At 43.5% G+C, this 15,816-nt stretch overlaps 1 protein-coding gene across 2 annotated transcripts in view; it reads left to right on the top strand.

Moving 5' to 3' along the window:
• gol (ring finger protein goliath) overlaps positions 1-15,816 on the top strand; it is a 281,319-nt gene that overhangs the window by 226,363 nt on the left and 39,140 nt on the right. The window contains exon 3 of one of the 2 annotated variants that reach the window (XM_071586103.1): positions 429-494. The exons of the other annotated variant lie outside the window; for it this stretch is intronic. Coding sequence (XP_071442204.1) covers positions 429-494 — 66 coding nt within the window. The remainder of the gene's footprint in view (positions 1-428; positions 495-15,816) is intronic. 2 annotated transcript variants of the gene reach the window in all.

Here is a 15,816-nt window from a genome sequence, read left to right as displayed (position 1 = left end):
GACGAGAGGAGGAGACATGTTTTGTGAACCGCATGAAAAGAAACAGGGAGACGGTCGGAACGTGACGGGTGTCGCGAGTCATGTTTCTCCTCCCGCGCGCATTCCCCCTCTGAAGACCCACAGGGGGCGCACGTGAGAGACCTACGTCGTGTCATCTCCCACCGTCCCTCCCTCGCCCCCGCCCCACTCAATCTTTCGCCGTCCTCAGTGCATCCGTCGCCCAGGGAGGGAGCGTTTGACTCACTCGTCATGAGTTACATCTCAACACACTTGGGGGACTAGCTCCTCTTCCTCCTCCAAACCAGCGCCCTTGTGTGCACGTGAGACACACGGCGGGCGATTCGGCCTCCCCCGCTCAAGGGCCCTGCCCCCAGGAGAAGCGGATCTGCCTCCAAAGCCCTCTTTCTGTTCCTTCCTTCGACACGCAGGGCGGAGTACAGGATGTCCATGTCCTTTTGCGACCCGAAGGCGCCGTCCAGGAGATGCCTGATTGTGTGAGTAAGGGGTTGTGCCGAGCCCCTTTCGATTCTATTCCAATCTTCTCCTTAGCGATAAATGCTCCAAACGCCCGCCTAAGCATCTCCAACTCCAGAGTAGAAACATCAGCTTCCTCGATCACACCCACCCGCGCTCGAATTTGACTAGATGCTGCGTAGTTAGGGCAGCTAAGTAAATGCCGGAGCCGCGACGTAAATCCTGCCGTTTCCCATGTCTTTACGACCCCCTCATCCCTTGAGGATTTCTTCTCGTGCGTGTGTGTAAGGCCTCGGAGGTCCTTGGGCGCACTTCTCTCTGTGCATACGGCGAGCGCACTCACTTCGTGCGCTTCCGTTAATGCTCTCTCCGCGGGACTGCGGAGGTTTCTCCCAAGACTCTTTCGAACCGAAATGGAGCAGGTTTTGTTTATCTAAGGCCTGTCCTCCCATTGCGCCGGGGACCTCTCGATTTTCTCGGGGGTCCCTTGTCATCGAACTGCCGAGGCATCGGAGTTGGTATACACGAACGCGTTCTTAGTTTTTAGAATAGGTGATAGGTTAGGAATTTAAGAAACATAAGGAAAATCAATGTTTTTCGAGCATTCAAGCTAGTTACGTCACTTTCGGCACTAGATATCAGGAGGTCAATACCAAAATAAGTGTTTGCTATGAAGTCCATGCTTCGTATTATCAGTCCGTCTTCAAATTATTACGCTAAATTGCCGATAAGTCAAATATTGAGCACATTTAAAAGAAAATGTTTTGCAAATATTTAGAGGATAAACCAAATCATTTTGGTCGAACGAGAGGGAGATACTAGCGAATCGTTCACGTCTGTATTATTTGATTGTATGAAATGGCGAAACTGGTGGAGACAGTGTAAACAAGGTCATTATTCGAAATAATTACTTTCAGAACATGCGCAGAACAATATTGGCGCACAAAGCGGAATTCTCCCTATTCCTGAAGAGCTCATGAGTGGCGTATTTTTTTGTCCCAGTTGGGAATAGAAAAACAGTTCCGACATATAAAAGCATACAAAGTCCTAGTTTCAAAAAAACCCCGCCAGAATAATAAAGGAACTTGGTGATGATTTTGCATCTTATTTACAACAGTTTTTTACTGAGCCGGTGGTAGGAAGTTTAGTGCCTCACGACTGGGAGTCGGATCACATCCCGCAAAGCCATCTTTACAAAGGCGACGATAGCGATGGCCTCTCAGTCACTACGGAGCGATTTCTTTATCATTGATATCGTGAAAACTAAATGTCTTTAAGCTTGTCATTTTTAGCAATATAGCGGCCTTCCTCGTCAGGTGGAACATGCTCCGCCGTAATCAGCATCGGTTTAGGAATCGATTGATTCTTTTTTTGATGATATCCTGTGACTATAATTAGGTGGAACACCCCATATAAACTGCCAAATAAATATCTTGTCTCACCTAACAAAACACAGCCCAATATTCTACTCTACAACAAGCCCCTCTTCATCTCCGCATATACTTCCTTCCTCCCTTCATCTCGTCCAACATCCGTATCCTATTGTTCCCGGCTCAACTTTGTGGAAATTCATGTTTATTAAATGAAGAATACAACATATCTTTCCACTGTTCCAAGGACAGTGGAGAGATACATTGTATTCTTCATTTAATCTATATCTATATCCTATTCCTGCCCCTTCCTCGCTGTCCTAACAAGTGACTAACTGGATAAGCGGCTTCTCATCTAACCGTGTACAAAAAGAAGTCTTCGGTGAAGTGAGCTCGTCAGAGGCCGACATAAGTTCAGGAGTGTCACAGGAAGGTGTTACAGGTATAAACTAATCTCGATAATCATTAAAAAACCAAGATCTCGCATAAACAGCAAACTTCTATTATTTCCAAACGATACAGTGATTTACATCAATGTTTTCCCGGCTACTGAGGTGAAAGACTGTGCCTCAGGGAGCTCCCACCAATGCCTGCTAACTGCCTACTCTTTACCCATGACTCAGGGGCGTTGAAGTATTTTGACTGTCAGCTGTATTGTAGTGACTAGTGCCATATACACTGTCCATGCTTTTAATGTGTTTAGTGCCAAAACAGTCTCTCCGTAATCTCTTGAGTGAATGAAACCTCAATTGCTTTAGGATGTCTGATATCTGTGTGTGTGCACATACGTTCACGCAAATGCATTTAGAACGTTAAATCGGAAAAAGTCTATTTATTACTGTAAAATATATGAAGAGAGAATGGGGTTAATCCATCAGGCGGCACCCACCCTTTTTACTCTCAGCTCCCGAAATGCACCGCTTCAAATCCTTTGCTTGTGCAATGCCTTTTCGTCGACAAATTTCAAGATCTCTCCTTATGTTAAGAACTTGTGAAGAATCAGATCATAATTAACGACTCTTCGTGTTTTTTATTCACTTGTGGCACCAGTGCGGATCAGGCTAGGCGGTGCGTATGTCTCTCTCTGTGTGTGCCGCTGGAATCTCCCGTGCCGTCGAAAACCCAAGGTCTCTGGGAGTTGCTTTTTCGCCCGAATAATATAATTTTATTATATTAGCCAAGATGTATCGATTATTTTACTTTTGTTTTTTGCAAACACATAACCCTACTACATTGGAGGGATTGAAGATTTCAGGAAAGCTCTGATAATGAATATGTAGAATGTATAAATTAGGAGTGTGTGCGCGAGTACATATTTTAAACTGTCGATGACTGATCTGTTTAATATTAAGTCTGCATTTTGATGGTTCTTGTATTCCACAGATTAAGACTCTGGCCAATTTTCAGTGTTTAATTTTCGCTTTATAGCTGACGAGGGAAAAGGTTTTCTCTTTTGAAAAAAGAAACGACCAAATTAAAAGGAAGGAAGACCTCTCTCCATCCCACCTTTCATCTGCATTTGTGGAGTTGGCAAAGCATTGCACCCGGATTGGAAACACCTCGAGGGTCGAAGCCATTGGAGTAGCGGCGCTCGAGGGGGCGCGGTTGCATTCCCTGCGGAACGAGGCGAACCGCTGCATGTTGGGATGCGCACTAAGGATTCCTCCCTGGCACACTCTCCCCCGCGACCCCCTTCGCACGTGGCGACCCACTTCCTCCCTTCTCCTCCGCCGAAACTCTAAGTGAACCACTTTCGTTAAAAACTCTGTTCTCTTTCTCCTGGCGTCATTTTTGGATTTCATTGAACTGCCCTTCAGTCACTTGACGGACTGTTTGATGGAAGTTGCCAAAAACCCGACGAGGTTGGACTTCATTCATTAAAGGAATTCTACCTTTTAAAGGTAGATTTCCGGATGGTCCCCGTAACCATTTCTACCCTTTGCACATCGCGGGAAACTGCGACTCTATTGGAAAGGAGAGCGCTGAAACTTCGGATCGGAATCGCTGGCGGCCGTGGTCACCCTTCTCTTACGAGAGAGTAATCTTCCCTCCTGTTTCGCCCGTCTTATCAAAGTAATATAGTACGTATGCCTTGGTTCTGCATCTCCAACTACCGCGGTCATTGAATTGGAATGTTGTGGTTGAGGCCACCTCGTGAACTGGATGAGGTTCCTCTCCCGAAATGTCGCGTGGCTCGAGATCAGCAGAGAGTTTAAATACACGCAGACGAGCTTCGAACTCGGGACCTCGACTGGATTTTCTCATTTAATTTGCAACAGCTGCGCTGCGCTCTTTAAGCCACCGCAAGGGGTGATCCCACGGCTGACGGTAAGACCGACCTGCTTCTAGTTCTTGTGAACAGAGTTAGTCTATGACTGAACCTCCGGTCTTTTTATGATTCTCAGATATTCTTCTAATAATTTAGTCGAGCTACGAGTTTTTAAAATCGTATTGTTTCGCAAATTCAGCGTCTCTTCGCCGCTTATCCGACTGTTGACGAACGAAGGGGTTCCCTTTTAACCACCGGACGTGTGCGACATCCGTCCGATGTCAGGGACGGCTAGGCGGTTGGTGGCTTTCGCGCACCATTTCGCCATCCGCCCACTCTGCTATTTTGGGTGCGCTGTGTGGTGTCGTCTGGCCCACCCTACCATTTGGTTTCGCGATGTGTTTAAGGGGGGCGATGTCCAAGGATTAGAGCCCCCTCACTCACACGGGTGAAACAGTTTATGGAGGACCGCGTGCGTGAAAATGCACCGGAGGGCCTGGCGGAGGGGCTGCGAGGGTACGGAAGGGTGTCGAAGGAGAGCAGAGTGGTGCGGAGAGTGATTTCGAGGGGCGCGGAGTTGGGGTAGGCCCAGTAGGGACGCGCGAGTTTAGTCGGGCGGAAGTGATCGACGACAGATGGGCCGGCGGCGTCCGCTTCATCCCTCCCCCGCTTCTGTGCGACCGTCAGCGGGGCCACAGCCGTCCAACGGAGGATGCATTTCGATGATAAACAATCGTGGAGATAGCAGAGATACATTTGTGTAATTGGCCATTTGTAGCTGGCGGAGACAGCAGGGGATCGTCCCTGTTGTAAAGGAAAGGGTTAAACAAATATTTGCCACCTTTGAAGGCTTCCGGGGTGCGGTGTCGACGGGCGCGAAGGTCCGCAGCTCTTGTGGAGTTGAGGTGGGAAACCGCTTCGTGCAGTAAAACGTTGAAATTAGGGTTCATGAAACAGAGGTGTTTGCGCCATATGGACGAGCAAAATAATAGTTTTGGATAAGTTTTTAATTTCAAATGAAAAGCCACCGATTATAAACATTGGCACGGGTAAGATTCAGAGGATTTGTATTGGCTGAACCAACTTCCAAAGAAATATGATATTGATACTGATGAACTAAATACTCGTGAAACATCGGATTTCTTAACCAACAACGTGGAATAACCCTAAAATACTTAGTTCATTCGAACCGCTGAAGTATTGTGTTAATGGTTTTCATATCAAATACTTAGTAAATATTAATTGTGATAATTCTTGGTGTTGCTGCATTCCTTCCCCGTTGTGTCTAGGGCGGAATAACGAGAGAGAGAGGTGAGGAGGGTTTCCCTACCCTCTTGGTTCCTGCACTTCTGCGGACTCGATCCAATCGTATGATGCGCGCAGGAAAATGCTCAGGTAGATCGAAGAGTCTTTCAAATCTTTGGACTGGGAACTGTGGGAAGCGAGGTTGCAACTTTAAGAGCAAGTATATTTGGCGACATAACCTATGTTATGGGTTTTTGTATTCATCATTTAGATCTATACACGCACCTACATGCATACATATAAACGCAGTTGTACATTTTTAGAACATAGAAACACAAAGAAAGGACACTCACATATGTAGTTTTGACGTTTCGACGGCACGACCGTCATCATCAGTCTTCTCTAATTGCATGTATATATATATATATATATATATATATATATATATATATATATATATATATATATATATAGGACTACAGGACAATAAGTTTGATATCCCAAGCAGCTATTGATTGATATAGAGCGTACGGCGCGGAAACGTGGTAATTGAAGCAGGAGGATAGACGTAGATTGGAGGCTTTTGAAATGTGGGTGTGGAGAAGAATGGAGAAGGTGAAATAGACAGAGAAAAAAACAAACGAGGAAGTACTTGTTATGGTGGTCGAAGAGAGGGGTTTGTTGGAAGAAATCCTATGGAGGCAGGAAAAGTTGATGAAGGGGGTATTGACCGGCAGCGGGATGTTGAAGACTGTAATTGAGGGGAGAATGTTAGGCAAACGAGGAAAGGGAAGGAAAAGGATAGGGATGTTGGACGGGATGAAGGGAGGAAGAAAGTACTCAGAGCTGAAGAGGGACCTGATGTAGAGTAGGATGTTGTGTTTTGCTAGGGGCCACAAATTATTTAATTAGTAATTACGTCCATCCAAAAACCTACCTTAACCGGTAGAATACCTAATAATAATAATAATAATAAGAATAAGTTCTATGGAAGACTTTGTGAGATCAGTTTTAGTTCCTATTCCGAAAAAGGTAAAGGCTACATCATATGAGGACTACAGGACGATAAGTTTGATATGCCACGCAGCTAAAGGTGTTCTCAGGGTCATAAACAACAGGATAAAGAGTAGGGCAAATAATTACTTAGGGGATGATCAGTTTGGGTTTAGGAAGGGAGAGGTACGCGTGATGCCATTGCAGTAATGAGATTATTAGTCGAGAGGAATATAGAATACAACCAGGAGGTATTTGGCTGTTTCGTAGATTTCGAAAAAGCATTTAAAAGAGTGAATTAGGAAAAACTAATGAGTATATTTCAGAAAATAGGAATAGCTTGGAGGGAAGGAAAGGAACCTGCAACCTATACATGTCTCAGATTGCTCAGGTGCGGGTGGGAAACGGGGAGTCCGGTTGGGCAGTGTTAGGAAGGGGTGTAAGGCAGGGTTGCCCATTATCACCGTTGCTGTTCAACCTGTATGCAGAGGAAATGATCAAAGAGGCATGGGAAGAACTGGAGGTAGGAATGAAAGTGGGCGGGGAATTCGTAAAATCAGTTAGGTTCGCTGATGACCAATCTTTAGTTTGTCAGTCAGCCAAGGGGTTGCAAGCATTGCTGAGTGAATTGGAAATTCAGTGCGACAGGTATGGGATGAGAATCATTATTAATAAAACAAAGGTTATGCGATTTTCTAGAAAGAAAAAGGCTAAGCTTAACATTAAAATAGGGGGGCAAAAACTAGAGCAGGTGGAACAGTTTACGTATCACGGTAGTGTTTTGGACCAACACGGTCAAAGTAGTAGGGACGTAAGGAGAAGAATTGCGCTAGGCAAAGAGGCTTTCACAAGGAGGAGGGAGTTGATGACAGGGACGTTGAGTAAGGATGTTAAGAAAAGACGCGTAAAAACTTTGCTATGGAGCGTAGCTATGTACGGTGCGGAAACGTGGTCATTGAAGCAGGAGGATAGACGTAGATTGGAGGCTTTTGAAATGTTGGTGTGGAGAATAATGGAGAAGGTGAAATGGACAGAGAAGAAAACAAATGAAGAAGTACTTGGTATGGTGGGCGAAGAGAGGGGTTTGTTGGGAGCAATCCTATGGAGGCAGGATATGTGGCTGAAGGGGGTGTTGACCGGCAGTGGGATGTTGAAGACTGTGATAGAGGGGAGAATGTTGGGCAAAAGAGGAAGGGAAGGAACAGGATAGGGATGTTGGACGGGATGAAGGGAGGAAGAAAGTACTCAGAGATGAAGAGGGACCTGATAGAGAATAGGATGATGGATTTTGTGTTTTTTTAGGAGTAATAAAATGTTTGTTTGGTAGTTGTGTCCATCCAAAAACCTACCTTAACCGGTATAGCGATGGTCGTCTTCAACGAGCCCCCTACCCTCTTTAAACAACTTGTGCCACTCAAATACTGTGGAACGGCCCGCAGGCGACTGAGGATGGTGTCGGTCTGTTGCTAAGAGCCCCCTCCACCCTACCCCTCCACCGCTCCGTTCACTCCAGAGAAAATCAGTCCTACCACTTTTGGGTGCGTCCCTATAATATACATATATATATATATATATATATATATATATATATATATATATATATATATATATATATATATATATACATACACATATATATATATATATATATACATATATATATATATATATATATATATATATATACATATATATATATATATATATATATATATATATATATAGATGATTTCGTCGACGTGGCATGGAAGTGTTGAATAATATATTGGACAGCAACAAAAAATATAGACCACACATAAAAATATCACTCTCACCTTATTTTTTTTCATCATTTTGACGGAATTCTGCTCCGTCTTCATCTGAAGATATGGAAGTCACTTCTATATCTTCCGATGAAGACGGAGCAGAATTCCGTCGAAATGATCAAGAAATAACGTTTGAGCGATATTTTTATGTGTCTATATTGTTTGTTGCTGTCCAATTATATACATATATATATATATATATATGTAATTTATAACCCTTAGCACTAGTGGACACAGACAAAAACACACAGAAACACACAAAAAAGAGACTTACTATTTTTCGAATTTTCGGTTGTCGTGGCCACCTTTATCAAGGAAGAGAGGGATAGAACTGAAGGGAATACGAGGGCTGGAGGGGATCGAGATGGTGCGGGGGCTAACGTACTGGCTTCCCACCCTGAGGGCGTGGGTTCAAATCCCGGCGGTGTTGAATATTTTTCAGAGGTATCTCGATCCCTACTTGAGGTGCTTTGTGGAGGGCACTTTGCGTGAGTACGCCGTCCGTCGGATGGGACGTTAAGCCGCGGACCCCTTGGCGCCTTTCGTAAAGAGTAGGCTAATGCCGACGCCGGGTATCTCTCCACCCTTCATCCTTTCCTGTCCTTCCCCTATGGCGCCTAATGACCTTAGCTGTCGGTCGCCTCCCCTCAAAACTACTACTACTACGAGGGCTGGAGCGATGGATGGAAGGGGAAGGTGGGGAGAGAATTCGGAAGGGAAGGGTTTAGAGGGGCGGCGTTAGAAGGGTGGGGAAAATGTAGAAGGTGATGGGGGCGGAGGGGGGATGAAAATGTTTGGAGCAGGGTAACCACATACTTCCCGGGCTTAGAATCTCTACGATCATTCCTAAAAGACCTCTACCCTATCCTAAAAAATCATAATGCCACCGCCAACCATTTTCCCAAATGTCCCTCTGTTACTTTCAAACGCCCCGCCAATCTATCCGATCTCCTCATATCAACCAATCCACTCCTTAAATACCCACCCCGTCCCAAAACCAATCCCATGCCATACAATAAACCTAAATGAAAAACATGCCCTATTTTCAAAACCAAAATACCATGCCTCTCCCACCCGCTTTTTAACTCTCTCCCACCAATTCCCTCCTCTACTTGCACATCTAGCAATGTAGTGTACCTTCTGAAGTGCCAACTTTGCCCTGCCTATTATATTGGGCAGTGTAACACACCCCTTAATATTAGAATTAACAACCACCGATCCTCATGCAAGAATTCTTCCCTAATTGATATGCTCCCTGTCCCCAAACACGCCTCCGAACACAACACTCCCTTTGATAAATGCTATAGTGTTTCCATCTTAGCATCCCTCCCACCCTCTGATCCTCCACTGAAACTGAAACTGAAAACATTATAGCAATCCTTCATCTGGCTCTTGGAGTCCTGGAATTGTCCAGGAATCAATATTAGGCATTAATTACCCTGCTCCGAATATATTTTCATCCCCCTTCCACCCCCATCACTTTCTACATTTTCCCCATCCTTCTAACGCTGCCCCTCCAAACCCGTCCCTTCGGAATTCTCTCCCCACCTTCCCCTTCCATCCATCGCTCCAGCCATCGTGTTCCCTTCAGTTCTGTCCCTCTCTTCCTTGGTGGCCACGACCTCCGAAAATTCGAAAAATAGTAGGTCTCTTTTTTGTGTGTTTCTGTGTGTATTTGTCTGTGTCCACTAGTGCTAAGTGTTATACGTTATTATTCACGTCCTCGAGGCTTTCAAAAAGTGTTATATATATATATATATATATATATATATATATATATATATATATATATATATATATATATATATAGGCACACACACACATACATTTGCACACGTATAAAATTAAAAATTCATGAGATGATAATTTCTTGATTGGTTTTGCATAAATATCTAAAAATTATTGGGCATGTAAGGTTCAAGTATATTCTTATTCAAATGTTTTCCATTGTCTTCCTATTTTTTAGTTTGTAAATCCGATGTTTATCAACTGTTTACAGCGAATAAATAAATGCATGTTTCAACATTGTGAAAAACCTATGAGTTGGATATTTGCACCGTTGAAATAATCCTAACTTCCCAATATCGACATAGGAGGTTAAAATGAGAAATGAAGGAAAATTAAGTTCGAAGCCAGTCTTTGCAAAAAACCCTTTTCCTCCAAATTATTCGCATCAAACTGTGGAGAGAAATAAGCACTGCCATTTCAACTATTCAAAAAAAGTTAATATCAAATATTCTTCTTAACTCCATTATCAAATCGCAAATTTCTCTTGGTAACGGTATTATGTGATCTGAAAATACGTTTTCATGCCCGCGAATAACAAGACTCGGAGGACGTAACCTTGGAGAATGTTCTTTGTTCCCTACATGAGGAGAGTGAGCAAGTGGGTGCCTGAGAGGAGTTTCTAAACTCCAATGCTGATGATCTGTTCCCCTTAGGAAACACACCCAGTATCTTCTGCTGCGCAAGCAGGAATTTTACTTTGAGAGATTGAAAATTGTGTTGACATCTTAATTCTCTATTCAGCTTTATCACGAATCCCCCGCACTGCGGCATTTCTTCGTAAGCTGCGGGGCATCTCCTTTGAGCTGCTTGACAGCTGAGAGGGGAAAATAATCCGTGAACATGAATTTTCTCGTGGCAATCGGCCAGAAACATCTCAAAAGAGTCGATTACCCTTTCGCTGAAAATTACTTTCATTTTTATAGCCATTTATTTGCTAGGGATACACCCCAGACGGAAACAATGGCTGTGGGTTATGGTACAGGTAGCATACTTGATTTTCTAAAACACAGTTTATGGAATTATTTGATAACGTAAGCGTTGGTAGGCTTCAGCCAAGGTCCTGCTCCTTGCCGATATCTATGGATTAGATTTGCAAATCGACGCGTCAGTAAAGCTCAGAGATATGATGGTATCTCGCCACCAAGTTTATGTTTATTTACTATGGACCAGAATCAATTTAAGTAACCGATCCATTGGCAGTTGTTACTTATTTCCTATATAAACTTTTAGACGATATATTTGAGTTGACGATAAGGTGTGTATTGAGGTCCGATACTTATCGCCGCGTCGCTATTTATTTTGTGAGGATAGACGATATTGGGAAATGATAATCGCCCAGCCCTACCAGCTTGATTGTTAAGATGATTTGAGTTTTCCCATTATTCTGATATTTACCTCCACTTTTTGAAATTTGTACTACGAATGCCGTCAACCTCGTGGACTTCCAGCCATGAGTCCTCGTTGAAATCCTGAATTTGAATGTTTTCATCGAAATTATACTTTCTCCTATTATGCTCCGTGTGGGTAAGTGAATGTAAAGTGATTGTATGTAATCCGTGGTTATGAGAATATTAATGTTATCCTGATTTATTTGGTGTTCCTAGTTCGATGGGATTGCTCTTTGATGGGATGCGTTGTCCACCTTCGGTGATTACTGGCATGTAATTTTGATTCGTGTATACTTAGTCATATGTTACATTTATCTAACTTTATGATTGGGTATGTTTATGAGCGATAACTCCTGTGCACATGCTTTGAAATACACTTGTCAGGCATCTCGAAATATTTCTGAATGACTTTAATGTGCGCAGTTCATTCATTACTGTGGGAGAGTATAAGAGCGGTGTTTCGAAGGAGCCGATGCGGCGGCAGGTGCGCGCTGCTGTTCATTGTTTTCCTATCGGGTGATTCGACTGCGACGCGGACTCGCCTAGCCGTGGATTCCGTTGGCCGCCATCTTCCGAAACCCATGATGTAGAAGTTGAAGTCGTGTAATTTTAGAATGATCATAGATAAGGATAAGTAAACTGTATTTACACTTACAGATAAATTACACGTCCCTATCACGAAAAACCTCGCTATGTAAGTGCGGAAACCTGAAGATACAAGAAAATATGAAAAAGAACTGAGAGTAGGAAATTCGAAAACCCCTTGAGAGATATCGATATTTCACGTGAACGAGTCTTTCTCGAATATTTAACCTTTAAAATTTATTCTGGTGACTCCACCGATACATGATTTTCGATCATCATTATATGGTTGGCTGATTGCATCGTCATTGGATCCAAACAGGTTTTTCATGCAAATATAAATATATACTAATTTGTGTGAGAGGCTCCTTAATGAATGCAGTCGGCATCAGGGGCACGGATGTTGATTTTTACGCATGTCTCGGGAGTGGGAGAGCGCATGGGCCTTCGTCCGAGGAAAGTTTTGAAGACGATTTTTGTGTGAAATTGACCATATTCTACAAGTGTTCTGCATGAAAACTATTGATTCGCCATATTTATTTTCCTCACGTTGCTGGTGATGTATTCTTCGCATTTTTCCCGAGTGCAAACGGAGTCATCTTCCTGCGGTTTTGTCGCATCCGTTCATGTTATATCGTTACATTCTTTTCACTCACTGTATTTAATTTCATATATTGTTTCCAAATTTTAGGTTGCTGCTCCAAAGGGGAGCTTGAGAATATGTTTCCGATTGCTTTGAGCATACCATATGCCTTGTGGAGTTTTAATGTCTCCTCAGAGGAAGAGTTCGAAGTGGCTGCAAGAAAGTAGAGAAGCTCCCCCTGTCTGTCGCGCCTTTAAATGACCAAACACTACGCTGATTTCAGATAACTCATCCAAGGCCGAGATGATATGCTGGACTTGAAAACCTCTCTCTCATCTGTGGCAATGTATACCGCGTCCCCCCACAGCCTAAGCAGGATCTTCCCCAAAAATAAGTAGAATAAAACCGGGAAAAAATTTATTGCAGATCAAGGTACAAATTACCGTATGTCCCGGCTCACAAGACGCACCCTGATTTTTCCAGGTCAGAATATACGAAAAACACTAGTCAGATAGAAAAGATCAAATTATTTTTATGTTGCCACGATTGGTTACCACTGAGTCAAAAGAGTGATATTATCGACATTTGTAATCAAGGCAACCATTTTCTATGTGAAAGACGTAATACAGGCAGCATAAATTCCTTTTCTAAAACGCAACAAAAACCCATTTTATGAAAAACAATTTTTTAATTATTTTTTTGAATGAATGTTAATATTTAAAGTTTTATTTTACAAAGTTTGGAAATCAAATCAGGTTGGTGACGCCCCCCATCGTCCAAACTCTAAATAAGCCGATTTCTGGCATTTGTCCTGACCCTTACCAGAATAGAAGCAGGTATGTTGGCAACTTCTGCCCGGATGTTGGCCTTCAGGGCTTTTAGGGTCCTTGGACGGTCAACATAAACCCGGGGTTTCAAAAAACCCCCCATGAAAAATCGCCAATTCGGGGGAGCGGGCTAGCCACTCAAAATCGCCCCTAATTCAGATGAGGCGCCCCGGGAAGTGTCCCCTCAATACAGCCATCGATACCCTTGAAGTGTGAGCCGCTGCTCCGTCAGGTTGGAACCAAATGTCCCCTAAATCCAGTTCATCGAGTCGTGGACAAAAAAAGTCCTCCAACATGTTTACATAAGGGTCTGAATTCATTATCGGTTCGACCTCATTTTCTTCAAAAAAACCAGGGACCAACAATACCGACTGAGGACATTGCACACCATATTGTGACTTTAGGGGAATGCAAAGGCATTTGAAGCGATTCTCTGGGATTGGTGTCGGTCCAGTAGCGCACCGTCCGTCGGATGGGACGTTAAGCTTCGGACCCCTTGGCGCTTTTCGTAAAGAGTAGGCTAATGCCGACGCCGGGTTTCTCTCCACCCTTCATCCTTTCCTGTCCATCCCTAATGGCGCAAATGACCTCAGCTGTCGGTCGCCTCCCCCTTAATACTACTACTGCTACTACTCCAGTTGCGCATGCTCTGTTTGTTGACATATCCACTCACATGAAAGTGGGGCTTCATCACTGAAATACACAATTGCGTCCTCAGGAACGTTTCCGAGAAGAGCCTCACATGCGTTCCTCCGAGAATTGAAGTCGCGTCCGGAGAGTTCCTGCACAATCTCCAACTTGTAAGGATAGTAATGAAGGTCATCGTGAAGAATTCGCCTCACTGAATAATCAGAAAGTCCTGAAGGGCTGACCCATGTTTGCGAGCAGAACGCCGTGGGGATTGCAAGATGGCGGCTCTCACTGCCTCAATGTTCTTGGGTGATCTGATCGGCCGAGGGACTCCAGTTCTTCGTCTTGTTGCACTCGCGGTTTTTCTGAACTTAGTGATTGATGTAACAATTGATTTATGGTCCGGATCAGGGCCCAACGGGGCTACATTGAAGCGATTTCGAAAGGCCCGCCGGGTCGCAATAACGGAATATTCATTTGAGAAGTAGGGCCCGACGGCAAACGCACGCCTCTCACTATTCCCACGCATGACGGCGACTGACCGGGGTGAATGAAAAACTTTAGAACGCGGGCTGTCGAATGAGACAACTCTTACCCAGCTACGACCTCGGCAGTTTGATTGGCGCGCATTTCAATAAGGAAGTTATGTTGTCACACCCGGTCGCCATGCGCGGAATCGAGTTTAGGGCCGAGTGAGTATCCTTTCCAAGAAGGGTGCGTAGGAGGCGGGTGTGGGTGGTGGCAGTTTCGACACCTCACTGTGACCACGTGCGCTCGTTGCCAACCTCGCTGCTATTTCAACCTTCGTCTTTAGTTTACGTTTTAGTTGGCTTTGTTTTTAGTGTTTTCCCCTAAAGGTTTATTATGTTATTAGACAGTTTATCTTTAGTGTATTCTTAGCATCATATTCGGAGGTATTCTCCGTTTGTTATTTAGCAAAATTTAATATTCATTAGTTTTAACCGTTATTTTATTTTATAAGATTAGCTCAATTTTTAGATAGGGTATTTTCGTAGGATAGCCATAAATATCATATGGGTTCATTCATTTAAGATATTAGTATTCAGCTTAAGATTATTTAATTAAACTGATTTATAGCAGATTTAGTTTACTCATAGATTTTATTGATAGTTTCCCATGGGAAACATGGATTCAAAACTAGGCAATGGGAAGTTTGTTGCATAGTCAGGCGCGGGAAATTATTTATAAAGTTTTAAATATTATGAAGAATAAAGCGGTCGAGGTAATCACTGTTCCCCTTAAATGTGCGCGCGAGGGTCTTACATTTATCAACATTTATTGAAAATGAAGTTCTTATGGACAGTTTTCATAATGAAATTATTATTAATGGAGACAATGGAATTATAATTAACGAAGAAGAAACTGATGAAGCCACTGAAAGCGACAGTGAGTAAGGAAGATTTTTATTGAAATGTGTAAACATATTTTTTTTTAATAAATGTAAAACTCATTTCCGAATTGCTAATTCCCTATATTTTTGGAAATGTTGAGAAAATGGTGTTGATGTAGCGTGTGTAATTGTTCAATTGCAAAAACCTGTTGGCTGAGAGCAATACTCAAGTGCGCTCTTGGCGTTGTCTTCAAAGCTGTTCACAAATTCTTCTGCTACCGTTTGCCGCACTGTTAAGCGTCTGCACGAGACCTTTCTCCTACCCCTCCTCTCCCCTCTCCAGCCTAATCCCCCCCCCATTCTTCCCTGCCTGCTTCTGCGCAGATAGAGGCCACGAGCTTTCAATCGGACTATACTACAATTCCTCAAAATAGTTGTGACCCTTCTGCATGGACGCATCGATGCCAGCGCCTCTGCCAGTCGCGATGCACTTCCCGGAAGGCGTCGCCTG

The sequence above is a fragment of the Hetaerina americana genome, unplaced genomic scaffold (genome assembly GCF_022747635.1).
Source record: "Hetaerina americana unplaced genomic scaffold, ioHetAmer1.1.p SCAF_20, whole genome shotgun sequence".
Classification (NCBI taxonomy): domain Eukaryota; kingdom Metazoa; phylum Arthropoda; class Insecta; order Odonata; family Calopterygidae; genus Hetaerina; species Hetaerina americana.
This window is presented reverse-complemented; position numbering and strand designations above follow the sequence as displayed.